General features: G+C 43.4%; 1 protein-coding gene across 9 annotated transcripts in view; it reads left to right on the top strand.

The window, feature by feature from the left end:
* The window catches only part of PDE8B (phosphodiesterase 8B), a 316607-nt gene that overhangs the window by 277169 nt on the left and 12438 nt on the right, over positions 1 to 27000 (top strand). For 6 of the 9 annotated variants that reach the window (XM_021084468.1, XM_021084469.1, XM_021084470.1 and 3 more), the window contains 7 exons: positions 15148 to 15190; positions 19000 to 19077; positions 20503 to 20579; positions 22279 to 22443; positions 24447 to 24492; positions 24801 to 25038; positions 25936 to 26134. In XM_021084468.1, coding sequence (XP_020940127.1) covers positions 15148 to 15190; positions 19000 to 19077; positions 20503 to 20579; positions 22279 to 22443; positions 24447 to 24492; positions 24801 to 25038; positions 25936 to 26134 — 846 coding nt within the window. The remainder of the gene's footprint in view (positions 1 to 15147; positions 15191 to 18999; positions 19078 to 20502; positions 20580 to 22278; positions 22444 to 24446; positions 24493 to 24800; positions 25039 to 25935; positions 26135 to 27000) is intronic. The other 3 variants (XM_021084472.1, XM_013994908.2, XM_021084467.1) reach the window with 1 other exon arrangement.

A 27000-nucleotide genomic window follows, 5' to 3' on the forward strand; every position in this document is an offset into this window, starting at 1 on the left:
TAAATTTAATTAGGTCCCATTTATTTATTTTTTTCTTTCTTTTTTTTTGACTGAGGAGACAGGCTAAAAAAAATACTGCTATGACTTAGGTTAGAGAGTGTTGTGGCTACATCTCATTTCTTCTTCTTGCCTTATAGCATTGAATAAAGCCCTCGTTCAGTGTTGAATAGAAGTGGGAAAGCAGACATTCTTGCCCGTTCCTGATTTTGGGGGGAGAGCATTCATTCTTTGACCATTAAATGTGATGTTAACTCTATGGTTTTTGTATGTAATACTACATCAAGCAAGTTTCTGTTCTTCATTTGCTGAGAATTTTTTTTTTTTAATCAGGAGTAGATTTTGGGTTTTGCCAACCACTTTTTTAAAAAAAGCTTTGGAGATTTTTTTCCCCATTTAGTCTGTTAATTGTGAATTATATCAATTTTAAAATGTTAAATCAACCTTTTTTACCTTTTGGGATGAATGCCATTTGATGTATATTGCTGGATTTGATTTGCTAAAATGTTAAGAATTTTTGCATTTATATGTGAGATATCTGTCTCTAGCTTTTCTTTTAATATCTTCATCTAGGTTTAGAATCAATGTAATGTTGGCTTCATGTAATAAGTGGGGAAATATTTCTTTTTGTTTTTCTGGAAGAGATTGAGAATTGCTATTATTTCTTTCTTAAACAGTTCCATAGAACTCCTTATCTGGCCCTGAAACTTTTGGTTTAACTGGGGGGGGGGGTTGTTTTCTTTTGTTTTGCTTTTTAGGGCTGCACCCATGGCACATGGAAGTTCCCAGGCTAGGGGTCAAATTGGAGTTGCAGCCACAGCCTACACCACAGCCACAGCAATGCCAGATCCAAGTTGTGTCTGCAACCCACACCACAGCTCATAGCAACACTGGAACCTTAACCCACTGAGCAAGGGCAGAGGTTGAACCTGCATCCCCATGGATGCCCATCAGACTCATTTCTGCTGAACCATGACAGAAACTCCCAGGTTTCACTGGTTTTTATGTGTGTGTGTCTGTGTTCTGTCCTGTTGATTGCTGCTTTGATCTTTATTATTGCCTTTCTTCTCTTTACTTCAGATTTACTTGCCATTCTTTTTCTAGTTTTTTAAGGAAGAAGCTGAAGTTTTTTTCTAACATAAATGTTTACTGCTATAAATTTCCCTCTAAATATTGCCTTGGTTGCATCCAAAAATTTTGATACGTTGTTGTTTAGAAGGTCCCAAGACCACGCATATGTTCGGAAATTGACTAGAAAGACTCAGGGACTGAAAGGCAGTTGTACTCAGGACTATAGTTCATTCCAATCATCATAAAAGGGAAAAGATAGCAGGCAGGGTCTGGAGAAAAGCTGGCGTGGGTTCCCTGTATTCTTCATTTCCTTTTCTCAGATGATGTCACATCGAACAGGCTCCTTTCTGTAGCAGCAGAATGCAACAATGTGTGTGCAGTCTTTTCACCCAAAGTCCAAGGTTTTTATTAGGAGCTGGTCCCACAGACATAGGAACTAGGCAAATATCAACATTTCCATCTCTCATCTCTTGATACGTTTTTCTGGCACATTTTCAGCATGAATGGCACCAGAGTCTATAAAATTAAAAACTAAGATAGGAACTAAAACTCTATCTCTTTGTTTAGAGTGAGAAGATATGTCATGGGTCTCTTTGATGCCATCTATTCTTGTCTCCCTTCCACCAGTCAGGCCACCCCAGAAAATTAAATCTCTCTATAATTTCCCCCTGCAGCTCGCCTGCCATCACAGAACTCCACTCATAGCCATTGCTGACTTGAAGGAGAAGTTACAGTTTACAGCCTTCTAGTAATGCTGCCCCTGCTTGGACTTGAGTGGCATTTTTATTGTGTTTAGAAGGGAAAAAACTACCCAGGCCACATGGGATTTGCATACTTTTTAAAAATCATGAATGCTGCCGGATTCATCCATCATGTTCCCCTTTATCAGGTTGATGGAGTGGTACTAACACCTCTGTGCCTTCATCCCCAAGGGAGCATCTCCAGACCAAATTAGGTTAAAGGTCCCACTTACTGGTATATCTTTCTGTGTGTGTATGTGTGCTTTTTAGGGCCGAATCTGCAGCATATGGAGGTTCCCAGGCGAGGGGTCCAATTGGAGCTGTAGCTGCTGTCCTACACCACAACCCCAGCAACGCCAGATCTGAGCCGCATCTGTGACCTACACCACAGCTCAGAGCAACGCCAGATCCTTAACCCACTGAGCGAGGCCAGGGATGGAACCCCCAACCTAAGTCAGATTCGTTTCTGCTGCGCCACGATGGGAACTCCCCATTTACTGGTATATCATCGGCCCCCAGACTTGCAACCTAGGACCAGAAACAGCTGTAATGTTCCAAGCAGTGACACAGAAGTGACAGGCAGTGCAAAGCTGTACAGAGAGCACCCCTGAGAATGAGGAGACAGTAAGGGCTGCTGAGAACGTGTCACACATGGCTGAGCACAGACCCTCCCATCTGACACATAAGGATTCTAAGCTCAGAAGGGGACTAGTGTGCCAGACTCCTACAGCCTTCCTGGGGAGTGTCACCCTGGCTGACTAGCAGGTCCCTCGTCTCTAAAATCAGGGGGGTGGTCTGGGTCTGCTTTCCTTCTCTGTTTAAGGAAGTGTCCTCAGCGGAAGGAAGGAGCCGGGTACGGGCAGCTCCAGATTCCACCCCCACCTGCTCCTCCAGCTATAGAAGCTCTGCTTTACCTGTTTTATATTTTGCGAGAGTTCAGTCAAATGAACCTTCTGCAGCTAAACTCTGGTCTGGGGCACTCCCTCCATCCAGGGTGATCCATGCCAGAGCTGAGGGCGACCAAGTCATTCTCGTCATCAATATGTGCTCCCTCCCTGCCCTGTCCACATCCTCAGACTCAAGCCCTCCCCTCGCTTCTCAGTCTCCCCCGTGAAAGCTAATCCTCCAATCAGGTCTCCATCTCCCCAACCCACCCCCCAAAGCCAGGATATTGGGGGTGGGGCAGTGAGGACAGGTGCATCCCTTATGACCGGTTCCCATACTTCTCTCCTCGGCTTTGATTACTTCCATATTCAGGCATCCCCCCTGACCTATTCATAATTAATATTTTTCTGTAAAAGGAGTTACTTGTAGGAGTTCCTGTCTTGGCTCAGCAGTAATGAACCTGACAAGTATCCATGAGGATGTGGGTTCGATGCCTGCCTTGTGTGGTGGTTAAGGATCCGGCGTTGGTGTGAGCTGTGGTGTAGGTCACAGATGCGGACCAGATCCTGCATTGCTGTGGCCGTGGTGTAGACTGGCAGTGTAGCTCCAGTTCGACCCCTAGCCTGGGAGCTTCCGTATGCTCTAAAAAGACAAAAAAAAAAAAAAAAAAAAAAAAAAAAAAAAAAAGCAATTAATTCATTTAAAAAAAGATTTAAAAAAAGAGTTACTTTTAAAACTTTCTATCACCCCAGGAATTGCTACTATCAAATGGAATACCATCAACACTAGCCATCATGGAAGGTGACAGTAAAGTAGATAGAACCGCCCACAATGCTAGTAACTCTAGGCGGCTGTTGGTTGAAAGTTCTGGGTCTTGGAGTTCCCTTTGTGGCGCGGTAATTAATGAATCCAACTAGGAACCATGAGGTTGTGGGTTGATTCCTGGCCTTGTTCCATGGGTTAAGGATCTAGCGTGAGCTGTGGTGTAGGTTGCAGACACGGTTCGGATCCCGCATTGCTGTGGCTGTGGCGTAGGCCGGAAGCTACAGCTCCGATTAGACCCCTAGCCTGGGAACCTCCATATGCTGTGGGAGCAGCCCTAGAAAAGGCAAAAAGACAAAAAAAAAAAAAAAAAAAAGAAAAGAAAAGAAAAGAAAAAAGAAAGTTCTGGGTTTGAGCCCTGTCTCCTTGGAAAGTGGTAGGTGTTAAAGACCCAGCACCACCCTGAGACTTTGTCCCTGATGAACCCAGAAGGCTTGGCAAAATGCTAAAGGGTCAATGCCTTGAATATATGATTCCAGATTACTTAGCAGGACGTTCTAGAGTGCCCTAAACTTCCCTCTGAGGCTGTCAGCATCACACCTTTTGTGAAATGCGATCTTTGGCACTTTGGAACCAGCTTCTTGAGACTCTTGTGTTTTCTGTCCCATCCTCCGTGCCTAGAACATTGCCTGGCGTGTAGTATACGCGTAACAACATGGAAAAAATAACTTCATTGTGACAACACTTGTTTTTTGTCCCCCTGTTAGTAAATCATTGAGATTAGGGGCTAAGTCCTGAGCATCTTTATCTCACAGGCCCCATAAATATTTCTTAAGTTGAATTAGAAAATGAGGTATCAATGAAAGATGCCCTTTTTTCTCCTGGGGGGTGATTTTCGTTCATGGAATGTAAACAAAGATTCTAATGAACAGCATTTCCCAGAACCTCAGGACAGGCAATGATAAAGCTGTTTTATAGTTAGCCTCGCATTATTACTAATTTTTCCTTTGTGCTGCCTCTGCCTCTGCGCTAGCTTTCAGAGGGCCTGAATTATTAGCCAAGGTCCTGCTGATTGCTTTTATCTTATGCTAATCATAGTGCCAGCCAAGCCCGGGTGTCATTAGGCAGTATGATGACTCTGGCGAGTGCTGGGGTACCAGGAGTGGGAAAATGTTAGATGGTTACAGCTCCTCATTCTCTTTGCAAAATCTAGCAGGCTGAGGCGTTTACACAATAGAATGTTTAGCAAAAGTGTCATCAATCGTGGACAGTTGTTTTTTGTTTTTTTTTTTTCCCCATGCAATTTTATTTTGAGACATTTGCCTACCTCCTAAGCAACCTTTTGCTACTGAGCAATTGAGCAAAAAGCAGCAGTCTGCAAGCTAAAAAAGTGACACAAAATCTCTTGATGCTATGGCAAGAGATTGGAATTGAACATACATCAAATGAAGGGGCTTTGACAAACACTGCAGCTTTTCAGTTAGTGCCCCAACACAGCCACAACATTCTATATGAGTAAAGACAAACCGAAATTACATCAAGTCCTAATACCCAGTGTGAACTCGGTCAAGTTCATCTTGATGGACAGTTTTTTGAGAGCAAGAAACTTTAAGAAAAATGACATTTCTGAAGTTCCCCTTACAGTCCCATGGTTTAAAGACCTGACAGTCTCAGTGAGGATGCAGGTTCAATCCCTGGCCTCTCTCAGTTGGTTAAGGGTCTGGCATTGCCGCAAGCTGTGGCATAGGTCGTGGATGCAGCTCAGATCTGATGTCACCAAGGCTCTGGTGTGGGCCGGTAACTGTGGCTCTGATTCAGCCCCTAGACCTGTGACTTCCATAGGCTGCACGTATGGCCATAAATGGGGGAAAAAAGGGAGTTCCTGCCTTAGTACAGCAGAAATGAATCCGACTAGGAACCATGGGTTTGCGGGTTCAACCCCTGGCCTTACTCAGTGGGTTAAGGATCTGGAGTGGCCGTGAGCTGTGGTGGAGGTTGCAGACGTGGCTGGGGCCTGGCGTTGCTATGACTGTGGTGTAGACCGGCAGCTGTAGCTCTGATTAGACCTCTAGCCTGGGAACCTCTATTTGCCGTGGGTACGGCCCTAAAAAGACAAAAAAGGGGGGGGGATGAAATCTCTTTCCGGGATGATTTATATATAAGTTTCTCTGTCACTGAGCAGGGAGGAGACACTGCTTAGACAAATGATAGCATAAAAGTGAGAAGCACAAATGTGCTGCTTATGTGTCTGCCTTAGAGGAAATGGTTTCCGTTAACTAAAATGAGTCCTGAAGTAGCAAGCAGTCCTGCATCCAGATTCTCAACCAACAAATGTATGAAAGAGCGAGCAGAGGGAACAGGCATTACCTCCTGGGTACCCACTGTTGGCTGGCTAGTAGTAGTTCTTCTTTTTTTTTTTTTTTGCTTTTCAGGGCCGCACTTGCAGCATATAGAGGTTGCCAGGCTAGGGGACGAATCGAAGCTGCAGCTGCCGGCCTACACCACAGCCACAGCAATGCCAGATACTTAACCCACTAAGCAAGGTCAGGGATTGAACCCACATCCTCATGGATACTAGACAGGTTCGTTTCCACTGAGCCACAAGAGGAACTCCTAGGCTAGTGGTTCTTAAAGTCTGACCACTGCATCAGCAGCCTTAGCCTCACAGGGAACTTGTTAGAAACACAGATTATCAGTCCTGACCTAAACCTCCCAAAACAAATTGTGGGGGCCAGAGCACAGCAGTGTGGCGTTGCAAGCCATCTAGTTGATTCTGACATAAAGACCAGCCTGAGAGCTAGTAGGCCAGGCCTCTCACACAGGTTATCTCATTTGATCTTCTTAGATCCCAAAACGTAGGCATCCATCCTCTGACTCACTTCTAAGGAAACGGAGACTCAGTGAAGCTCCTAAGTTTGCACAACTGGCGACGGAAGTATCAAAAGATCTGCTGATGAGCCTGTGACGTTTCTACTTGAATCTGTCATTCAAACTGTAACGTGTCCTCAAATTGCTTAGAGCTTACCTGTTAAGATGTGGATTCTGATTCAGAGTCTGGAGTGAGCCTAAGAGTCGGTAGAGTTCATAGGCTCTCAGGTGTTGCCAGTGCTGTAGGTGCCCAGAGCAGTCTGAGCGGGGAGGCATCAGGAACTGCAGCAGGTCCCAGACCTGCAGCCTCCACCTCACTGGGAACTCCATAGACATCCAAATTCTAGGCCCCACCCAGACCTAGAGACTCAAACTCAGGGGGTGGGGCCAAGAAACCTCTTTTAACAAGCCCTGGAGGTACCTCTGATTTATGCAGAACTTTGAGAATCACCATCATACTTCCTTATTAGAAAACTCAGTCTCTGGAGCACTGGGACACAGGGCTGATTCCCAGCCTGGCACAGTGGGTTAAGGATCCAGCATTGCTGGTAAGACACGATTGCAGCTGGGATCTGATCTGATCGCTGGCCTGGGAACTCCATATGTCACAGGGCGGTCAAAAAAGAAAATTCAGTATTTGCCAGGTATGAAGCAAAGCGGTGCCTACACTGTATGTATTTAAAAGCAATCTAGAAAATAAACTGGACAAGGTATAAAAGATCCAACATCTAAGCCTGAATGGTAGTTTGCATTCACTGTTACCCACTGAGGGATACAAAAATGATTCTCACTGGGCTACATCATGAGAGTCCTTTTCTGTAAAGACTCTTGCAACATGCAAATGCAGGGCCACTGGGCTCTAGAACTGAAGCGAGAGAACTTCTGAGCAAGGGATACCAGTGATATCTGAACATGCTAGATCAGGCTTTGTACAGGAGAGAGATGCTGATGTTTTTTGAAGAAAATATGTAACAGCACAGGAGATGTTTATTTCTACACTTGTCTGGCATACAGAAAATTACCTGGGGTGGGGGCGGGGGTGGGGACAGTTGGAGAGTTTTCTTTTTCATCTTGTGTAATCTTAAATATACATATGCCTTTTCATTTGTATCAAACCCATGCATGTTGCTTTGATATAAATAACATTTTAAATTACCATCAAGATGAAAGGGGAGAGATGATGTTGTATTGAGTCTCTTAGGCTCATAAAAGTAACCAAAGTGAGATCTGAGATACTTGATGCACAAGTATCAAGATTGGCATCCATGCTCCTCCTCTCTCTTGGGGCTGCAGTATTTTGAGACCCGGACTCACAGTGCATGCACATAGTGGCAATGACTTGTCCATGGCTTTAGGAGGTTGAGCAAAGGTAATCATTGAGGACAGGCATCCAGTATGTTGCACAGAGAGTTTTCTTTCAGTGTTTGGGGAACACTGGTGTGTATTTTCTCTCTGGGAATTTTGAGAAGTGGATCTGCAAGTGGTTTTTGAAAATAAGGCAGACAAGAAAAGATCTTTGATCGATGCCTCAGATACTTGTACCACATTTCAGTAAAGAAAGATGATTGGGAGTTCCCATCATGGCGCAGCAGAAACGAATCCGACTAGGAATCATGAGGTTGCGGGTTTGATCCCTGGCCTGGCTCAGTGGGTTAAGGATCCGGCGTTGCCGTGAGCTGTGGTGTAGGTTGCAGATGAGGCTCAGATCCCATGTTGCTGCGGCTGTGGTTGTAGGCCTGTGGCTACAGCTCCGATTTGACCCCTAGCCTGGGCACTTCCATATGCCACGGGTGCAGCCCTAAAAAAAAAAAAAGAAAGAAAGAAAGAAAGAAAGATGATCAAAGAAATTCTGTATTATGTCACTCATGCTCTCATTTTCTTTCCATTTAAATGAAGGGAAGGTCTTGAATGACTCAGTTCCCAGATCAAATCTCTCATCCAGCTTTCTACCCCATTACCAAAGTTTTGTCACATACATGAAAGCATTTGGTTTGGTCTTGAAGTTGTTGATCAAGAGTGTTGGATCTTAAAGATTGTTTACACTGATTATTTAAGAGAATATTGCTTTTCTTCATCATAACCAGATTTTTAGCCCTTTTTATGATGTTTGGGATGGGAGCAGACAAAAAACAAGCAAATAGTATAAAGCTGAAGGTTGAAAATTCTGATCAAAGCTAGCACTCTCGAAACAAGAAATATTTCAGGAGTTCCCATTGTGGTGCAGCAGAAACAAATCTGACTAGGACCCTTGAGGTTGGGGGTTCAATCCCTGGTCTTGCTTGGTTGATTAAGGATCCGGTGTTGCTGTGAGCTGTGGTGTAGGTCACAGACACGGCTCAGATCTGATGTTGCTGTGGTGTAGGCCGGCGGCTACAGCTCTGATTAGAGCCCTAGCCTGGGAACCTTAAGCTAAATAAATAAAGAAATATTAAAAATCTTTGCAATTCTCCCTTAAAATAAAAAAAAGAAATACTTCAGAGTCACTTACCATTCCATCACAAATGTAGGTATGGATATGAACAATCATTGTGTTTTTTTTTTAAATAATATCTGCTGGTTTTGATAACTCCATTGATTATGATGAGAATGTAACAAAGAATCTTAGGCGTGGGAACTGATTCAGGGCTGAGGGTGCTCTCAGCCATCTGATGGCCTTGATTCCTCACCATCACACCAGCGCTTTGGCTGGTCATATATTTGGCACTATCCGAACACATGGATGTATTTTTGTAATTAATACTTCATTTGATTTTAAAAAGGCACCTTTTATGGCAAACTTCCTTATCAGTATTTTACCATGAAACACTTTAGAGGCATCCGTGTTAAGTAGAATCCACAGAAACCACTACGATGGGTAAATTATTAACAACAGTGTTTTCATTGTAAGCTCAAAGGTAAAGAACCTGGAGTTCCTGTCGTGGCACAGTGCAAACCATCCTACCTGGAACCATGAGGTTGTGGGTTCAATCCCTGGCCTCGCTTAGTGGGTTATGAATCCGGCGTTGCCCTGAGCTGTGGTGTAGGTCGCAGATGCAGTTCAGATCCCGCATTGCTGTGGCTGTGGCATAGGTTGGCAGCTGTAGCTCCAATAACACCCCTAGCCTGGGAACCTCCATGTGCTGCAGGTGTAGCCCATTCTCTCATGGGCTCGTACTTACAGAACTTCTTTGTGCAAGCACTCTGTCCATATACAAAGGTAGTCAAGGAAGACACGATGGCCAAGTGGAACTTATATGCAGTGAAGGAAAAGTCCATTGAGAACATGTGATAGAATGACCAGGGCTGGGGGGGTGGGGAGCAGGAAGTCTTCCCTGAGAACCACCTTTCAGCCAAGATCAGGACAACAAATAGGCAAAAGGAAGAGAGTGGATTGGGCAGCTTTCTGAGCAAGAGTCTCATGTTCAAAGGTCCTGAGGTAGTAAATAGTAAAGAACATGGAAGAATTAGAGCGATGTCAGTGTGGCCTGTAACTGAGAGCCCAGGACAGAGTGGCAGGGCTCAGTGGTGCATCTGGAGAGCTGGCAGGGGCCAGGCCACACTGCAGACCCTCATAGCCAGGTTGTCCAGTGGGGCTGACCCTGAGGCCAACGGAAAGTGTGAGTTTTAAGCAGGAGAATGACAGGATTAACTGTACAGTTCTGCAAGATTACACTGGTTGAAAAATTGTGAATGGATTAGGCTGAAGGGGTTATTGCTGAGTTCAGAGTTCAGCTAAGAGTGCATGGTAGCCTGTACTCTGACAGCGGTGAAGTAGGTAGTCGCAGAGGTGTTTAGAAGTGAGATTTTACAGAATTTGATGATGCGCTAGACATGGGGATGAGAGAAAAAGAAGCATCAAGGATGACCCGCCGTGTCGCAGACTGGGATGTCGGTGATTTTAGTTGCAACTGATGCCTTGTATGACTCTGTCATTTGATGATGACAAAAGCAGATTCAGATATTTCTAGCCAATGCTGTTTACACTCTGCCAAGGTGATTCTGAAATGAATGTTGAAGGAGGTAGTTAGTATCTATTTATTTGCTAGCTTGTTATTGCACTGATCCTGGCCTTGACTCATTTTAACTGCTAAAAATTTCTGAGTTTCTCTCCCACAAGAAATATCAGGATCGTTCACTTGTAACTCCATAAACCAATAAAATTATTAAAAGCAATATGTGGAGTTCCTGTTGTGGCTCAGCAGAAATGAACCTGACTAGTATCCATGAGGATATGGGTTCCATCCCTGGCCTTGGTCAGTGGGTTAAGGATCTGGCGTTGCTGTGCGCTGTGGTGTAGGTCGCAGACTTGGCTCAGATACGGCCTCGTTGGCTGTGTAGGCCGACAGCTGCAGCTCCGATTTGACCCCTAGCCTGGGAATTTCCATATGCTGCAGGTGTGGCCCTTAAAAGCAAATGATAATAATAATTAATAAGTAAAAGCAATATGTTAAATAGGTATCTAGCTTAAGTCTTACACTTCTCAGATTGGCAGCTGCTGTCCACAACTCCTTGGTTATGGCCTGAAGTGGAACATCATCCTCTTGCCCAGGCTCTTGACTGGGAGCCCCAGGGACCGTGACATGTCGCTCACCTCACGCCATTTCAGGCTGTTCTCAATTTGTTTCATCTTGCTTATTTTCTCAGATTTTGAAATTATGTTTCAGACTTCCAGTTTTTAGCTATCGATCCATATTCTCAGTTGAAAATACAATTTCCCCAACATTTTACTATGAAATATTTCAAACGTACAGAAGTGTTGGAAGAACTATAAATAAATATACCTGTCCTCACCACCTAGGTTCTGTAGTTTAACATTTTGCCCATTCGTCGGTCTAGCCATACATCTGGTGATCGATCCATCTATCTATTCCTCAATCCATTCATCAGTCCATCTTATTCTTTGATTTCACATTGAGTTGCAAACATTAGGACAGTTCAACCTTTGGTACTTTGGCATGCATAGTATTAGAGTGTAAAGTTTGTTTTGGGTTTTTTCATTTTTTAGGTAAAAGTTACATACAGTGAAATGTATAGATCTTAAGTGTAACTTCGCAGCTATCTGTGCCTCCTCTCCTCGCCTTTCCTTCATACCCTCAGGGGTCACACTGTTCTGACTTTTTTTTTTTTTTTTTTTTTTTTGCATTTAAGGGCGGTACCCATGGCATATGGAGGTTCCCAGGTTAGGGGTCAAATCAGAGCTGTAGCTGCTGGCCTATACCACAGCCACAGCAACGTGGGATCTGAGCCGAGGCTGCGACCTACACCACAGCCACAGCAACATCAGATCCTTAACCCACTGAGTGAGGCCAAGGATTGAACCCACATCTTCATGGGTACTAGCTGGATTTTCTTCCACTGTGCCATGAAGGCAACTCCCTGTTCTGGCTTATTTAACCACAGATTAGTTTTGCCTGTTCTAGAGCTTCATAAAGTATCTACTCTTTTGTGTTGGTTTCTTTGACTCATCAACAATGTTTGACATTCATTCACGTTGTTTGTATTAGTAAATTTCTTCTTTTTCCTTTTGTCAGTGGCATTCCATTATATCAGTCTACCTCAGTTTATTTCTCTTGTTAACAGACTTCTGGACTGTTTCCACGTTGGGGTTCTTTTGAACATTCTTGGCCAAGTCTTTTTGTGAATATATATTGCCTTCTTTTTTCTTGGGTAGAAATAATCAGAAGTGGAGCTGAAAATTAAGGAGCAGGGTCATAGACAGGCATGTGTTTAATTTTATAAGAAACTGCCAAACTTTTTTCATAGTAGCTGTCAATTTTATACCTCTTTCAACAACGTGTGAGAGTTCCAGTTGTTCTACATACTTGATAGAATTTCATTTTGGCTCTAGATGTTCTGGTGGTTGTGTCGAGAAAGTATCATTTTACATGATTCTTCTTTGAGTGGAAAACAATCGAATGACCCTGAAATCACACACATCCGTACTTAGAATCTGTAGTGCTTTTTAGAGCCAAGCATAATCAGGTGTCTGTACACAAAGCATTTAGCACAAGGACAGCAACACTTGTGGGAACCTATAGTATTTTAAGTAATTAAGAGACTGGAGTTAGGAAATTTTTCCCCTACACAGGCTGTAAGCTTCCAAGGCCTTGCTAACAAATTCTAGCTCTGAGCTCTGGCAAGAGTGGCACAGACAAGGCCAGCAGTGTTCACACTGCAGAAACTTAGTGCTGAAGCCTGTGGGACACATGATCACAGAATTCATAGTCCTTATGGGATGATTTCCATTGAAAAAGGGAAAACAAAAACACTACACTCTAGAGAGACTGACATATGGACATCGAATGACGACTTATTTGCTTTAGCATGCATGTGACAAAACTTAGCGGTAGCAGAGATTCAGACCTTCCCCAAAATGACAAGGAAAGTTATAGTCAGCCACATGTCCTTCCTTGAACCAGAGGGTGTTGTCCTCACACTCCATTTTATCAAGCCTGGGTCCTGGGCTTCCCTTCTGGGGCCTGACGATGGAAGACAGCCATGTGACAATGAGGAAGTGCGTTTAGAGCTAGAGAAAGCTGGGTTTGCAATTGGGATCTCCCATGTGCCGGCTGTGTAGTTCAGGCAAGTCCCTCACCCTCTAGAAATCTCACCTTTTCCATCCGTCAAAAGGGATGATGACTCTTCCTCCCTTGCAGGGGGTGTCAGAATGACCAGACTGCACAGGCTAGCACGTAAGAGGTGGCTGCCGTGGTCACTGGGAAAAGCCGGTTCCCCTTCTTCCTGACCACAGCCCAGGCCCCCTGGCTGCCCACCAGAGAATGCCAAGCTACAGAAGCGTGCATGCTCTTTGAACTCCTCAGTGAGCGTGACTGAAAACTACGAGGAAGTAATTTCAGTGGAGTCATTCATACCAAGTTATACGTGATGGGTGGTTTAGACTTGCACAAAGAAAATTCGCATTCTAAAAGCGTTTTTTCACTCAAGCAAGTCTTGGGTTGCAAAAGGAGCTATTAGGAGAGACGCGTAGATAACCTGAGTTGGAAAGCTTTGATAAAAACCTCACACTGCTGGGGTGAGACGCAGATGGTCTGACACAGCCCTGCAAAACCTCTGTCTGTGAAGCCAGTGCTGGGCGGGGCGGTGGAAGAGCATCTCCAGTCTGCAGCTGTCTGTGAGCAGAGAGCCCCTCCTAGGCAGATGAGCCAATTCAGGGATGGGGAGTGTGCTGTGTTCAGCTCAGAAATTGCCCAGTGCCGCAGCCTTTGTGGAGCAAGACCAGCACCACCTCAGCAGATGGACCTGGTACCTTGCCTCTCTCCTCCTCTCCGCCCCCTCCTCCCCTCCCAGGGCCCGTGCACATTTCTATCCCTAAGGCAGGGCTGTTGGACTGTGGATCTGCTGGACTTTGGGCTTCATCTGGTTCCATCTAGATGAACACAGAGCTCATGTTGACCTCCCAGGAGCGCCACAGTTCAATCAGCTGGCCTGTGGAGGTCTACGAAAGACAAGGCCTTTTTTTTTTTTTTTTGCATAATGTGGGGAGCCATGGGACTCTGTTCCTAAAGGAGAGATGCATTGTGAATCAGAGGGAGAAGCTACTTGCTTTTGAGCTAAAGCTGAAAAAAGGTGTATTCGTTTGGCCTATCAAAAATGCATACTGCACTCAGTACACTTTGTAGTACATGGTCTTTATTTGTAAAGGAAAAACAGTTGTTTTTAACAGTTGTTTTTAACAGTTGTTTTTTAAGACAGTTGTTCTCAGAAGAAATAAACAGGCCTCATCACTACAGCATAAATGAGTCACAGCCCTTGGTCATGTATAAGACCAAGATCTCACACAGGCCGGCCATGTAATTGTTTCTGTAATTATGTGGAATGCACAGTGCAGAATAGTTCACATAAAGCCTCTGTTTTAATACTTGAACTTTACATGCTTATTTTCAACAGTTCAGTCAAGCTGGGACATGTTACCTGTATCTGATATATATGGGGCTTCTGGCTGTGACAGCTGATGTTGCTAAACCATACTCATCTTCCTTCATAAACAGCCTTGGACACTCACCTGTCTTGTTTTTCAGGTTAACTTATCCCATTCATTCAATGCCTATAAATGTGTGATGTGGTTTGAGAAACCCGAAGTAGGAGGATTTAGCAGCAAAGCAGCGTGATTATTATCGCGATAGACCTAGTAGACATGCCGCCGTGTCTTAGTCAGTTACGAACACAACCACAGAACCTCCAGAGGAGGCATATGTATTATTTCTAGTGTTAATGACTTCACTCAGCATTTGACAGATATTTACTGAGCATGAGCACAAAAGCATTTTTTGATAATGAGAAAGATCCAGGTGCTAAACTGAATCTAAATTTCAGACCTTGTGGAAAAACATTTAGCAAGTTGATTCCGTCTATAATTAAGGAGCATTTGAACAGCTTTTTAGGAAGGTTTTTTAAATCCTAGGCTTGAATTCTGGTTGCTTTTATATTACAGGAGAAATGTATAATACGTCTGAAATATAAATGGGTTACATAGTAGTCTGATCAAAATCTTAAATTTTTTTTTTTTTTTTTTTTTTTGGTCTTTCTGCATTTCTGCAGACTGTCAGAATGAGAACACCTGGCTGGAGAGCTAGATGTCTTGCTTAGAGAGTGTGTTCCTTGGTAGTTTTCCTGCTCGCAGGCTCAGCCATCCTCTAAGTGTCTGAATGTAACAGCATTTGTAGTATTGTCACCTGGTGTATATCTTTCATCTGTTCATGTTATCTGTGCAGCTTCTTGCTTTTTTGAATTTTTCAGTTTTTATTGCAGGTTTTTGGCTGGAAATGTAACTAATACCATATTTAAAATCTTTTTCTTGCTTTACCAAACTTCTGAACAACTTTAGATTCACAAGGTTCATCGTGATTCAGGAGACAATTCTCAGACAGGTGAGTATATTTCAATTTCATTCTTACACACTCAGGTGGAATTTGTGGGTTCAAGTCTGTGAGTTACTCTGAGGAAGTCTAGATTGACAGTCACCACCCCGAAATGTAGATTGCTTGAAATCCAAGAACTGATACTGACAGGTTAGAGAGCCAGGTTAAAAGCAAGATCCCTTCAAAAGTTTTGGATCTTCACTCGTGGCAACTGTTTTTACTGAATGCCTTCCCCATCCTGGTTTCTTTCACTGGCTGGACACCATGGAGAGCAAACGAACTCAAAATAGAGAGGGGCCCGAAAGTCCCGGGACACACACTGTTACACCAGTTAGTCTCCCTCTCTTTGCAGCAGTCAGTGACTACATGCAGTTAGAAGATGTGCGTGGGCCCTCACCTGGGGGTCAGGAGCGCCAGATCACCACGTCACTGCCCACACCCTCCTATCATACCTCGAGCAGGACCCTACGGTCTGACTCGGTTTCCTCACCCATAAAAGGAAGAGGCTGGACCTAATGACTTCTACGTCGGAAAGATCTGGAACTCTCTGATCATTAGAAGGAAAAATCAGTCTGCTACCAGGGATTTAAAATTCCTATTTCTGCACACATACCACGCATCCTCTCCCCTGTTGGTGGCTTTCCAGCCACTGAGGCATGGTAAAGTTGGTCCCTGGCTCAGGTAGTCCCTGGGCTCAGGTAGTCCCTTCTCCTGGATTCTAGAATGGGCCATATTTTCGCCTACTTAGAAATAGTTTCTTTGATCTTTCTGAGCTTCAGTTTCTTCGTGTGTGAAATGAGTTTAACAATGTCAATCTCATTGTGGTTAGGGAGATGAAAGGAGAAAATGTATATAATATCCAGCAGTACCTGGCATTTAACTGTTTGGTATCCTCTTCCCCTTCCCTTCACTCTTTTTTTCTTTGCCTGTTTCTCTCTTTCACAGATGTTTTAGGGTTTTTTTTAATACAGAGAGAATATTTTTTTAACTGACTTATGTGCTTCTGGGGGCCAAACATTTAACTAACTTACAGGTTTCTAGGTGCAAAAAACTGTTATAAGCATTTTAATATCCTTTATAGTGCCCAGCATTGCTTTGCACATAATAAACTCTCGATAATAAATATGCAACATCGATAAAAACCGAAACCATCCCTGCTTGGAAAGCATAGTTTGTACCATTTATTAGCTCTTGGACCTTAAGCTACCCATAATCTCTCCAAGTTTAAAGTTCCTCATCAGTAAAACTGGAATCTCACTATGTAGCTTTCAGAATTGTTGTAATGATTGTATAAGATAATTACCATATTTCAAATTATTTTAGTGAAGCACAATGTCTGGTACATGGTAGGTTCTTAGTAAGTGGTAGCAATTTTTTTAAACTAATGACACTGTATCCCATTTTGCTGTGGAGTACAGCTATTTGAATCTCTTTTATCATTCTTTTCTTTCCATAAGTATCTTCCATAAATTCCTCCTATACGCATCTCTTGAGAGAATGAAAAATGAATTCTTTAATTTAAATGGCCTTTATTGAAGAAATAATTTCTCCAAACTTTTAGTCTTTTCTACTGCTAAAGATTGTCTTAATTTTAGCTAAGATAAAATCAGGAAGAATAATTATTATCCACCTTTGAATAATTTCTAATGTATGATTTAGAATTCAACCTGCCCGGGCTATAGCTGTGAAACTAGCCTTGCTATTTTAGTTTTATTTTAGAAAGTACATTTTGAAAAATTTCTGTGCTCTTTAATCCTGAATTTTATCTTAAATATTTAATAAGTTAGATTTAATCTGTTATCTGATAAACAAATGTTAGGAATGTATATGATTAAGTCCCTGAATAGGCTAAACACCACTGTCTTGCATGTGACCCCTGTTGGTTTCTCAGAGTTTGAAAGATGCCATACAATCCTAACAGTATCATTTAAAGTACCACTACCTAAAGGTATCTTTATAAAGAAATACCGAAAGTCCTGTCCAACACCAGGAAAATTATTAAGACAGAGCCTGAAAGCAAATTAGGCAGAGGCATAGTAAATATTTTAAGTTAGGTCATTTAAAACAAAGTTCTGTGGCTCTGTTGTTCACATTAATTTTATAATAGTTCTGCCTTTCACTTTGTTCTGTGTAAATATAATTCAGGCTTAGGAAGTTCCTGTTGTGGCTCGGTGGTAACAAACCCAACTAGTATCCATGAGGATGCAGGTTCAATTTCTGGCCTCGCCCTGTGGGTTATGGGTCTGGTGTAGTGATGAGTTGTGGTGTAGGTTGCAGATGCAGCTCAGGTCTGGCATTGCTGTGGCTGTGGCGTAGGCCAGCAGCTGCAGCTCCGATTCAACCCCTAGCCTGGGAACTTCCATATGCCACAGGTGCGGCCCTAAAAAGAAAAAAAAATAAATAAGTAGAAGATATGTATGCAAATGAACAGATGTAATTAATAACAGCCAACATGAATTGCATATTTACTATGTAGCAGGCACTATTCTAAGTGCTGTCCATGAATTAACTCGTTTACCTGTCACAATGAATGAGATGCTGTAACTATCCCTGTTTTACAGGTGTGGATACTAAGACAGAGAGAAGAAACATTCCCAAAGTTACACAGCTATTAGAAGGCATACTGGAGATACAAATTTTTGCAGTTTGGCTCTAGAACTGGTTCTCTTAACTACCATGTTCTCTTGTACTTTTTTGGTGTCACTAGACAATTATTTAAAAAGCTTTGAGGAGTTCCCATAGTGGCTCAGTGGAAATGAATCCAACTAGTAACCATGAGATTGCAGGTTCAATTTCTGGCCTTACTCAGTGGGTTAAGGATCTGGTGTTGCCATGAGCTGTGGTGTAGGTCGCAGACATGGCTCAGATCTGGCGTGGCTGTGGCTGTGGCCAGCAACTACAGCCCTGATTCAACCCCTAGCCTGGGAACTTCCATATGCCGTGGGTGCAGCCCTAAAAAGCCAAAAAAAAAAAAAAGAAAAGCAAAAGTAAAAAGCTTTGCATCTTTTTTTCTTTACCGGAATATCATTTGTCAGTATCTGAGTAAATCATATCCTCAGGAGAACCTAGAAGACCATCTAGAGGTCTGATTTTTCACAGGGACCTAAAACTGGTTCCAAATTAGTTTCTCAAATAAATTCAACTCTCTGTTGATTTGACTGGTATTTTATTTCCTCAAATATCCCTGTAAAAGCCTCCCCGCCCAGTTAAATGTGTTGTCCTTCAGGTCAAAATGAATCCCCCCAACATTTCCCCCAAGTTTTGCTGTTTATTTTCAAGAAGATATTTATTAATGGAATAACCCTTAATAATAAGCCCCATTAATATGTAATGTGATAACCACAAGAAAAGGTCATCTCTTTACAACTAATATGACTGGTAATTCTGTGTGTATTGATTTGAAGAAACAGTGATTTGCTGTTTCTTTAAAATATTTTACAGTGCTTAAAAAGTAACCTTGGGAAGGAGTCTCCTGGCAGCTCAGCAGGTTAAGAATCCGGCGTTGACACTGCTGTGGTGTGGGATGGATCCCTGGCCTGGGAACTTTCACATGCCATGGGCACGGCCAAAAAAAAAAAAAAAAAACAAGTAACCTTGGGGAGTTCCCTGGTAGTCTAGTGGTTAGGATTCGGTGCTTTCACTGCTGCAGTTTGGGTTCAATCCCTGGTTTGGGAACCGAGATCCCATACCAAGCCGCTGCACACTGTGGCCAAAAGTAGCTTTGTTTTCTTTAGAGAATGAGGAAAAAATATGTCTAAACTTTGCCTGTGGATAAGCTGAGAACTAATCACTCTCCATTACTAATCTGAAATCCTTAGAGTCTCATTCATTCAGATACAAGAACAAGAGGAAAGAATCCATTGACGTGAAATCAATATCATCTCGAGGCAGTGATGGTAAGAGGTTTTTCAGATTTCCTTGACTTTAAAGTGTCGAAAATAATTTCAAAGTGTAGAAAATGAATATATTCAGGAATTCATTGGCGTATAAACAAAACCCCAAAGAACAGAACTACAACTAAGCTGCCTTTTTTTCTTGTAGATGGAAAATTTTTTCGGCCTTTTCATTTATTTATTTTTTACTTTTTCGCAGTCTTTGCTTGTTCCTTTATGGCCTAAAGTGTCAGGCCACATAACCACTAGAGCAGTTCAGTTTCAACAGCTACCTCACTCTGAGGTGCTCACCTTCAGGTCCCTGTGGGAAACCTGAGCATGAGGACCTCGCGAAGGCCAAGGCCTGTAGAGCTAAGCTGTATGACTCATGTGGGGAGATGGATAAACCGCAGGGCCTGCAAGGGATTGGGACCAAGGATGTAAAGAAAGAAAGGCTGAAATTTTTTCTGATGGATTGCGGGTGTAGATGGACAGGATGAAGAGGATGGTGGATGAGGGAATTTCAATGCGATTAGCCCAGTTGTCAGAACAGAGTTTGAGATGGGATCATCCGTCATTTCCAGGGCATGGGAGGAGTGGAGGCTAGGATGTGTGGAAGAGATGTGCAATGGTGGCTGCTCTGGCAGCCGAGGTAGCTCACAAAGACAGCTGAGCAGCAGGCAGCCCTGCCGGACATCAGGTCCTGGAAGTTATTGACTTAGAACATGCGGATTCTGTTCCTTCCTATCTGCCTCTCAGGGAGTGGTAGGAAGATCTGATGAGAACAATGCTTTTAAAATAAAGCTTCTACCTTCTGAACTCTGAACCACATGTAAAGATAGAACATTTTAGCTGGAGAGGATAATGGGATTAGCTCAGTTTGCACAATGAGACCTAGAACCACCATGGATTCTTGGTGTTAAGAACCTAAGGGCTCAGGGAGGTAGAGTGCCTGGCCCTGATTCAGACCGAGAGTGGGCTCACTTTTCTGCTGACCCCTATGCTATCCATGGACCAGGCTGCACCCTACACTGTACTTATCCAGTTACAAGATCAACGTAACTGACTGGGGACTGAAAGTGATGAAACTACCCAAGCTGAGCTGTAGTGACTTATGGGAAAGTGAATCCTGGGGAATCATTAGGCTTTGGCGGATGAGGTCCAGGATCCCATAAACCTTCTCTGAAATTCCCCTTGTGGAACTGAAACGCAAAGCCTTCCTGTCATTAAGGTTCCAGATGAGACCATCCTTTCCAGACCCTGGCAGGTAGTGGCTGAGCTCTCAGCCTTTTAGCATTAAGAGATGGGTGGACTCATTGCTTTGTGGGGGGCAGTGGAGGACAGCAGTCCTGTGAGAACCGGGCCCCCAGTCCATGAAGGGTTCCTATGCTATGCTTAAGGCCAGCTGAGCCACCAGAACCAGATACAACTTTCTTGACTTCTCTCCAGCACCAAGCCTACAGAACCGTCGCTACCCATCCATGGCAAGGATCCATTCCATGACGATTGAGGCTCCCATCACGAAGGTGAGTAGCAGCTGCTCCCTCTGCCTTTGCAGGCAGGACCACTGAGCACTGGGCTATATTCTGGAGATAAAGTGATGAATAACATACTACCGATATCATAGAGTTTGTGGTCTAGTAAAGGAAACAGACATTAAACACATAAACACATAATAAGTACATAGTTATAAACTACAATATAATTGCTATACTGCTATAAAGGAAAACAGTAGGTTTCTATGAGAGAAAATTAGGTTAGGGCCCTATTGTGATGGGTGTAAAGGTTACCAGGGATGAGCTCTGTGTAGGGGAAGCAGTGTTTGAAGTAAGACCTGAAGGATGCAGAGATGCTAGGAGAAGAGGGAGAAGGGGATTCGAGGCAGCAGGCACAGCAAGGGATGAGCACTGAAGTGGGAACAGGAGGAAATGGAGCAACTGAGGACATGAAAGAAAGTCAGTATGACCTGGAGCTTGGAGAACAGAGGGGAGAAATGGCGTTGTGGGGGGCTCAGTTCATTCTGGCCACCTGGGCTGTATTAAGTTCACGTGCAGTGCAAACCACTGAAGAGGTTCAAGTATGGGAGTGACATGATAGAGGGTGTTTAATGAAAGGAACACAAGCTACCATGCAGGGAAGAGACTGGAGATGGGAAGAGGGAAGGTGAAGGGGCGAGTTAGGGCACGTCTCCAGAATTCCAAGCAAGACACGGTGTGAGCTGTACTAGAATTACAGTGGTGGAGGTGGAGAGAAATGAATAGATCAAGAAATATTTGGGGGTAAATTCATTTTGTCACGGTGATGAATTATATTGTCAGCTAGGGAGGGAATTGAGGGAAAGTGATACGTCAGCCATGGCCTCCCAGGGTTCTGATTTGAGCACAAGATTAATAGAAGTGGTTTCTTCACTGCAGTGTAGAAAACAGAGAAGGCGCACAGTTCTCAACTTTGATTTTTTTCTTACGTTTACTTGCTCACTTTGGGAAGAAGGGAGCAAGGTCCTGAGTTTAGTTTTGGACATGTAAGCTATTCCAGTAGACAGGTCAGGCAGGCAAGTGAATATATAAATCTGAAGGTCAAAAGGGAGTTCAGGGCTAGGATTAAATTTGAGTTTATGGATCATATGTATCCAAAGTCACTGAAATGAAGAAGCTGGTCTCTGAAAAGGCTGTAGAGTGGGAGGAAGGCCCCACACCTGTCTCTGAGGAACTGCAGCCTGTAGAGGAGAGCTGGAGGAGCCTGAGAAACTGTAGTCCCTGAAGTAGAGAAACACCAGGAGAGGTTGGGATGAAAGGCATGCTTTAGTCAGAGGGTGGCGCCATGAAAACACTGGTCTTTTTATTTATTTATTTGTCTTTTTTAGGGCCACACCCATGGCATATGGAGGTTCCTAAGCTAGGGAGCAAATCAGAGAGCTACAGCTGCCAGCTTATACCACAGCCACAGCAACGCCAGATCTGGGCCTCGTCTGTGACCTACACTGCAGCCAACGGCAATGCAGGATCCTTAACACACTGACTGGAGCCAGGGATCGAACCTGCGTCCTCATAGATACTAGTTGGGTTCATTACCACTGAGCCACGACGAGAACTCCACACTGGTCATTTTGAACAATAAGACATGTTATCATCTGATTTCTTTTGGATTCTGGGCATACATGTGACTTTGAGGAAGAAGAATCCTATTATCCTTAAATTTAGTCGTTCTCTCTCTTTACTTCCACAGGTTATAAATATCATCAATGCAGCCCAAGAAAACAGTCCCGTCACAGTAGCAGAAGCTTTGGACAGAGTTTTAGAGATTTTACGGACCACAGAACTGTACTCCCCTCAACTGGGTACCAAAGATGAAGATCCTCACACCAGTGATCTCGTGGGAGGCCTGATGACGGTGAGTGATGAAGAAAAACCAGAAATATAGGGCAGACAATATTCAGTGCACTCCAGAGTACATATAACTTGTGACATAAACTGTTACCTACAGGTGCAAAAGTACCTGATGTATGGATTAACATCAGCATAACCAGAAGCAATTGCAGGAGCATAAATGAATAATGTGTGCTCAGAATTTGTCCTTCATAATTTTTATTATAGTAAGGAGTGAAAGATAGTTGATAGAAGTTGGTCACAATGAGACCTTTGTTCCTCTTGAGCTGGTAACAGTATTCCATTGAGGGTTATGGCTAGGCTTCCCTGGACCTCAGGCTCTTTATATAATGAGCGGGTTGGTACTCAGACAACACTGTTTTCCAAAATCATAGTTGGAGAATTCTTTCTTTAAATAAAAGCTTTATAGAGAGTTCCCTTTATAGTCAATAAAAGCAGAGTGGAGCTGTTCTGCCTCAGTCTGGAGAGGGGAGGAGGAGCCAACCCCTGCCAGCACTTGAATGCCCCCATTTTACCCACCAACAGTAGCTGATTTCTAAGGAGGGAGTCATCCTGTTCTTGTGTTTTTGCTGTGAATCTACTTGGCTGTAATCTCATCTATCAGTAAGTGAAGACAAAGAAAATGCAAATTATTCACCTGTGCTCCTTATTGGAGGCTGAAGCTGAAAGAATTCTTTGGGAGGGAAAAAAAAAAAAAAATCCAAGAGTCATCTGAGACTTTGAAGGTTTCTGTCTAGCCCTGCCACCAAATGCTGAGTGTTGACTGGTTTCTGGTTGATTCTCCTTGTTCCTACTAACGGTCTCTGGTGAGCCTGTAATTTGAGTGACCAACCTTCTTTTCCTTTTGTGCCCCTGGGTGCCCATCCTGATGCAGTGTAGACTTCAGTTGTAAAGAACACTGGCAAGGGTCTATGAGGAGGCTGGCCCCTGCAGAGCTGCAGCAAAAGATTTATGGTTCTTAGAACAAATGATCTGCCCTCCTCCCCCTGCCTTACTATCTCGGGCTTCCCCTCAGGTGATGCTGTGAGGAATGTGTGCAAATTCCATTTATGTAGCATCGGGGAAGAGAAAAAAGAAAGGCAAATTAAAAATGGAGTTCCTTGTGATACCTGCCTCAGAGGTGGGAGAGTTACAGCCATTGTTACTTACCTATTTATCCAGTTTTGAAAATGAAGCTCTTGGCCCAAAGACACAAGGTATGACTTCAGGAGAGCCCTTCATGAATACTTTAAACATCAGCAATGTTTTCTAGGGATGACAAGCAAGCAATTATAAATGCCTTTTAAGCAAAGATCTAACTAATTAGATGCTCAGCAATAGAGGGTAGGAAACTGAGATGCAAGAACATCTGAGCACTAGCAAAAGTGCAGGAGCCTAGGAAGTGGCAGAGCATCGGAATTTTGTTCACTCCCTTATACTGCCCTTCCAAAGACCTCAAATCCAGAAACTTCTTTTAAAGGCTAGTAGCAAAGCTCATGCTATAAAACATAAAATACGCTTGGGAAAAAATTTAGATATTAGTCAAAAATTAGCCCAACCTTTTAAAGGCTTTACATAATCGTCTCCAAAATATGGCCCATGGCTTTGGCTCCCCAGGATGTAAATCTAAGAGCATGAGAATAACACACTCCCAATGAGGGTAACGGAGGTCCTTTCAAATTCACATGTATCCAAAGCAAATCACTTCTATGACTTCATTAATGTGGCTACAAAATGCCACAGGAGGAAGATAGCATGAGAACAGAGCCACCTCACAGCTCAGGTATGAGGCCTGAATGGAGTCATAGCCACTTGATTCTCAGCTCGCCATTTCCTGGGGCTAAGAGCCCTGGAAAAGAGACTATCTTTGGTTTTATAACTACTGTTCTGACTTGATTTTGGGCTTCATCGTGGAGTTCCAGATTGACTGAGTTATTCAGGATTCACATCTCTGTCTAATGAACGAAATGAGAGAATGACGATAATGCATATAAAGCGTGCTTCTCAAAGCATCTTTCTTTATTTCAGGATGGCTTGAGAAGGTTGTCAGGAAATGAGTATGTGTTCACTAAGAGTAAGTTGTCATCTATCCACTTGTTACTTATGATAACCGATCCCTGGCCTGTCCCGCCCAGTGGTGTGATTGTTTGGAAAGAGCTTTGGTGATACTTCCGTTGGACTCATTGGAGTTTAAGCATCTCTCTGGTCCACATTTGAAACCAGGTCTCCTAGTATAAATTACTTCTCTGAGCACAGTCAGAATAAGAATTGCAAATCTCTCTATATTTAAACAGTTAAAGTGATTTATTTTTCTATTTGGGGGTCTTGAGGTTTAATCATGTAAGAGAACCCTGAAGTGAAAACTCTTCCTACTCCTGGCAGTTCAAGACGTTCTTTCTAGTAGTGACCGTGAAGATGACAAATGCTCAGCAGCCCTCGAGATTCCACAATTAACCACCCTTCCTGCCCCATCCGTTTGCTCAGACGTGCACCAGAGTCACAGTCACCTTTCGATGCCAATAACTATCAGTGATGTCCCCCCTTCGATCGCTCAATTACTCGATAACGAGGAAAGCTGGGAGTTCAACATTTTTGAATTGGAAGCTGTGACACACAAAAGGTATGTGGCTTCTCTGGCTGCAGGCAGGGGAGGATTGATGGCCATGCTCAAGACTTTCAATCTGGAAACTTTGAGGGAGACATGATTCCTTGCCACAGATATTTCACAGGGTCTTTCTTTCATGCCACACTGGAAGAGCATCAAAGGCGCAGAGAGACTATGGCCCCTTGGGTGAGCTTCTTTATGGAGAAGAGTATTAGTGAGTAAAAGGTGGGATCAGCCTGGTGACAACCCAGGACAAAGTACTGTGTCCTTTTCAGATCTACCCAGGTCACTCCTCTGTGCCAGTGAGCCAAGAGTTCTAAGTATTTATTCGCAGCCCCAAACTTGTCTCGGTCCCACCTTACAAAATGAGAGCACTGGAGACTTTTCTTTAGGTCCATCCTACAGACAAGGGAAAGATGAGGGAATTCGGAAAGTCCTATTACAGAAGTCCATTTCTCCCAGGGTGTTGGCCTGTAGGTCATGAATGATACCCATAAATAAGTAACTTGACCCTAAGTGATGTGATTTTGCTGAGCCCACGCAGGCCATTCCTTTTGTCCTTAGGTTCCGTGACTTCCTTAGGGGATGTACAGAGCTTATGTGGAGATGGAGATGGAGAGGGACTGTCAGGGATCTTTCTTGGTTGTTAGAGCCACCAAAAGGCACATGACATAGAGACAGTCTAGAAGCCATGTGGATTAATCACCACTGAGGCACCCGGTTTTAAAGAAGTGGCTCGTGAGGAGGAGATGCTCTGTCTCCGTCTCATTAGGAGAGGACATATTTTTATACCACTCTGCTTGTGTAATAAGTATTAGGGAAAATAAATACTCCATTTCCCAGTATCTTCAAAGAAAGCAGTTTCTGCAGCAGTGAATACCATGAACCAGAGTTTGTTTTCCTATTTTCCAGGCCGTTGGTTTACCTGGGCTTAAAGGTCTTTTCCCGGTTTGGAGTATGTGAATTTTTACACTGTTCTGAAACTACTCTTCGGGCCTGGCTCCAAGTGATTGAAGCCAACTACCACTCCTCCAATGCGTACCACAACTCCACCCACGCCGCTGACGTCCTGCACGCCACGGCCTTCTTCCTCGGAAAGGAAAGAGTGAAGGTAGAACTCTGGTATCATGATCTAGTTACCTTCCTAGACTTTGGAGATCTAAGAACTCAATCTTAATAAATAGATTAGTCAGATAGTTATTTGGGGACCAATCTGACAGAGTTTTTGAGCTACCAAATTGACCGGTCCTTTGGTATTGTAGAGACATGGCCTTTTCTCCTAGCCTTCCATGCCGCCAAATGCTTAAAACAATAATTTATGCCACTGCAGAGACTCCTTTACATGCCTCACGGATTCACAAACCCATTCTTCAAATGTTCATTAGGAGCCCTTTGTGATACTGGGTTAGAGGACAGAACTTAATTCTTAGAAGCAAATTTTAGAATCAGAATTTTGTCCCTAGTCTGTTACAGTCCAGAGAGTAATGAGCCGTTAAGCATCCTACTGGTTTACATACATATGTATGTGTGTTTCGTGGAGGTGTAAATGTGTATATCTGTATATTAATGACTTGTTTAATTCTAAAAGAATTAGTTCTACTTAGAGGTCAACAGCATCATTCATTTACAGATGCTGATTTGGAGGGCAGCCCTGTGTACACCCTACATACAGCTGGCAAGAGATTCCCATCTCTCCTCTTTCCCAACTGCCATCACTTGCACAGTGAATCTTATAATTCCTTTGCCACACTCAGAAGTGAAGCTTAGAATAGGGACACCCCCAAAAGAAGTGCTGTATAGAGACAGATTCACATCAGTCTGCAAGTGCTTATTAACATTTGATAATTTTCTTAGTCTTAAAACCCTAGGTCCATACAGAGAAAAGTGGTAGTAGATGAGGTAGAAAGAGCAGAAAAGGCACCAAAATGGGCAAAGGGGATACTCCCTTTTCAATTTTGCTAATGACTGACTAATCCT

Source organism: Sus scrofa, chromosome 2, assembly GCF_000003025.6.
Source record: "Sus scrofa isolate TJ Tabasco breed Duroc chromosome 2, Sscrofa11.1, whole genome shotgun sequence".
NCBI lineage: Eukaryota > Metazoa > Chordata > Mammalia > Artiodactyla > Suidae > Sus > Sus scrofa.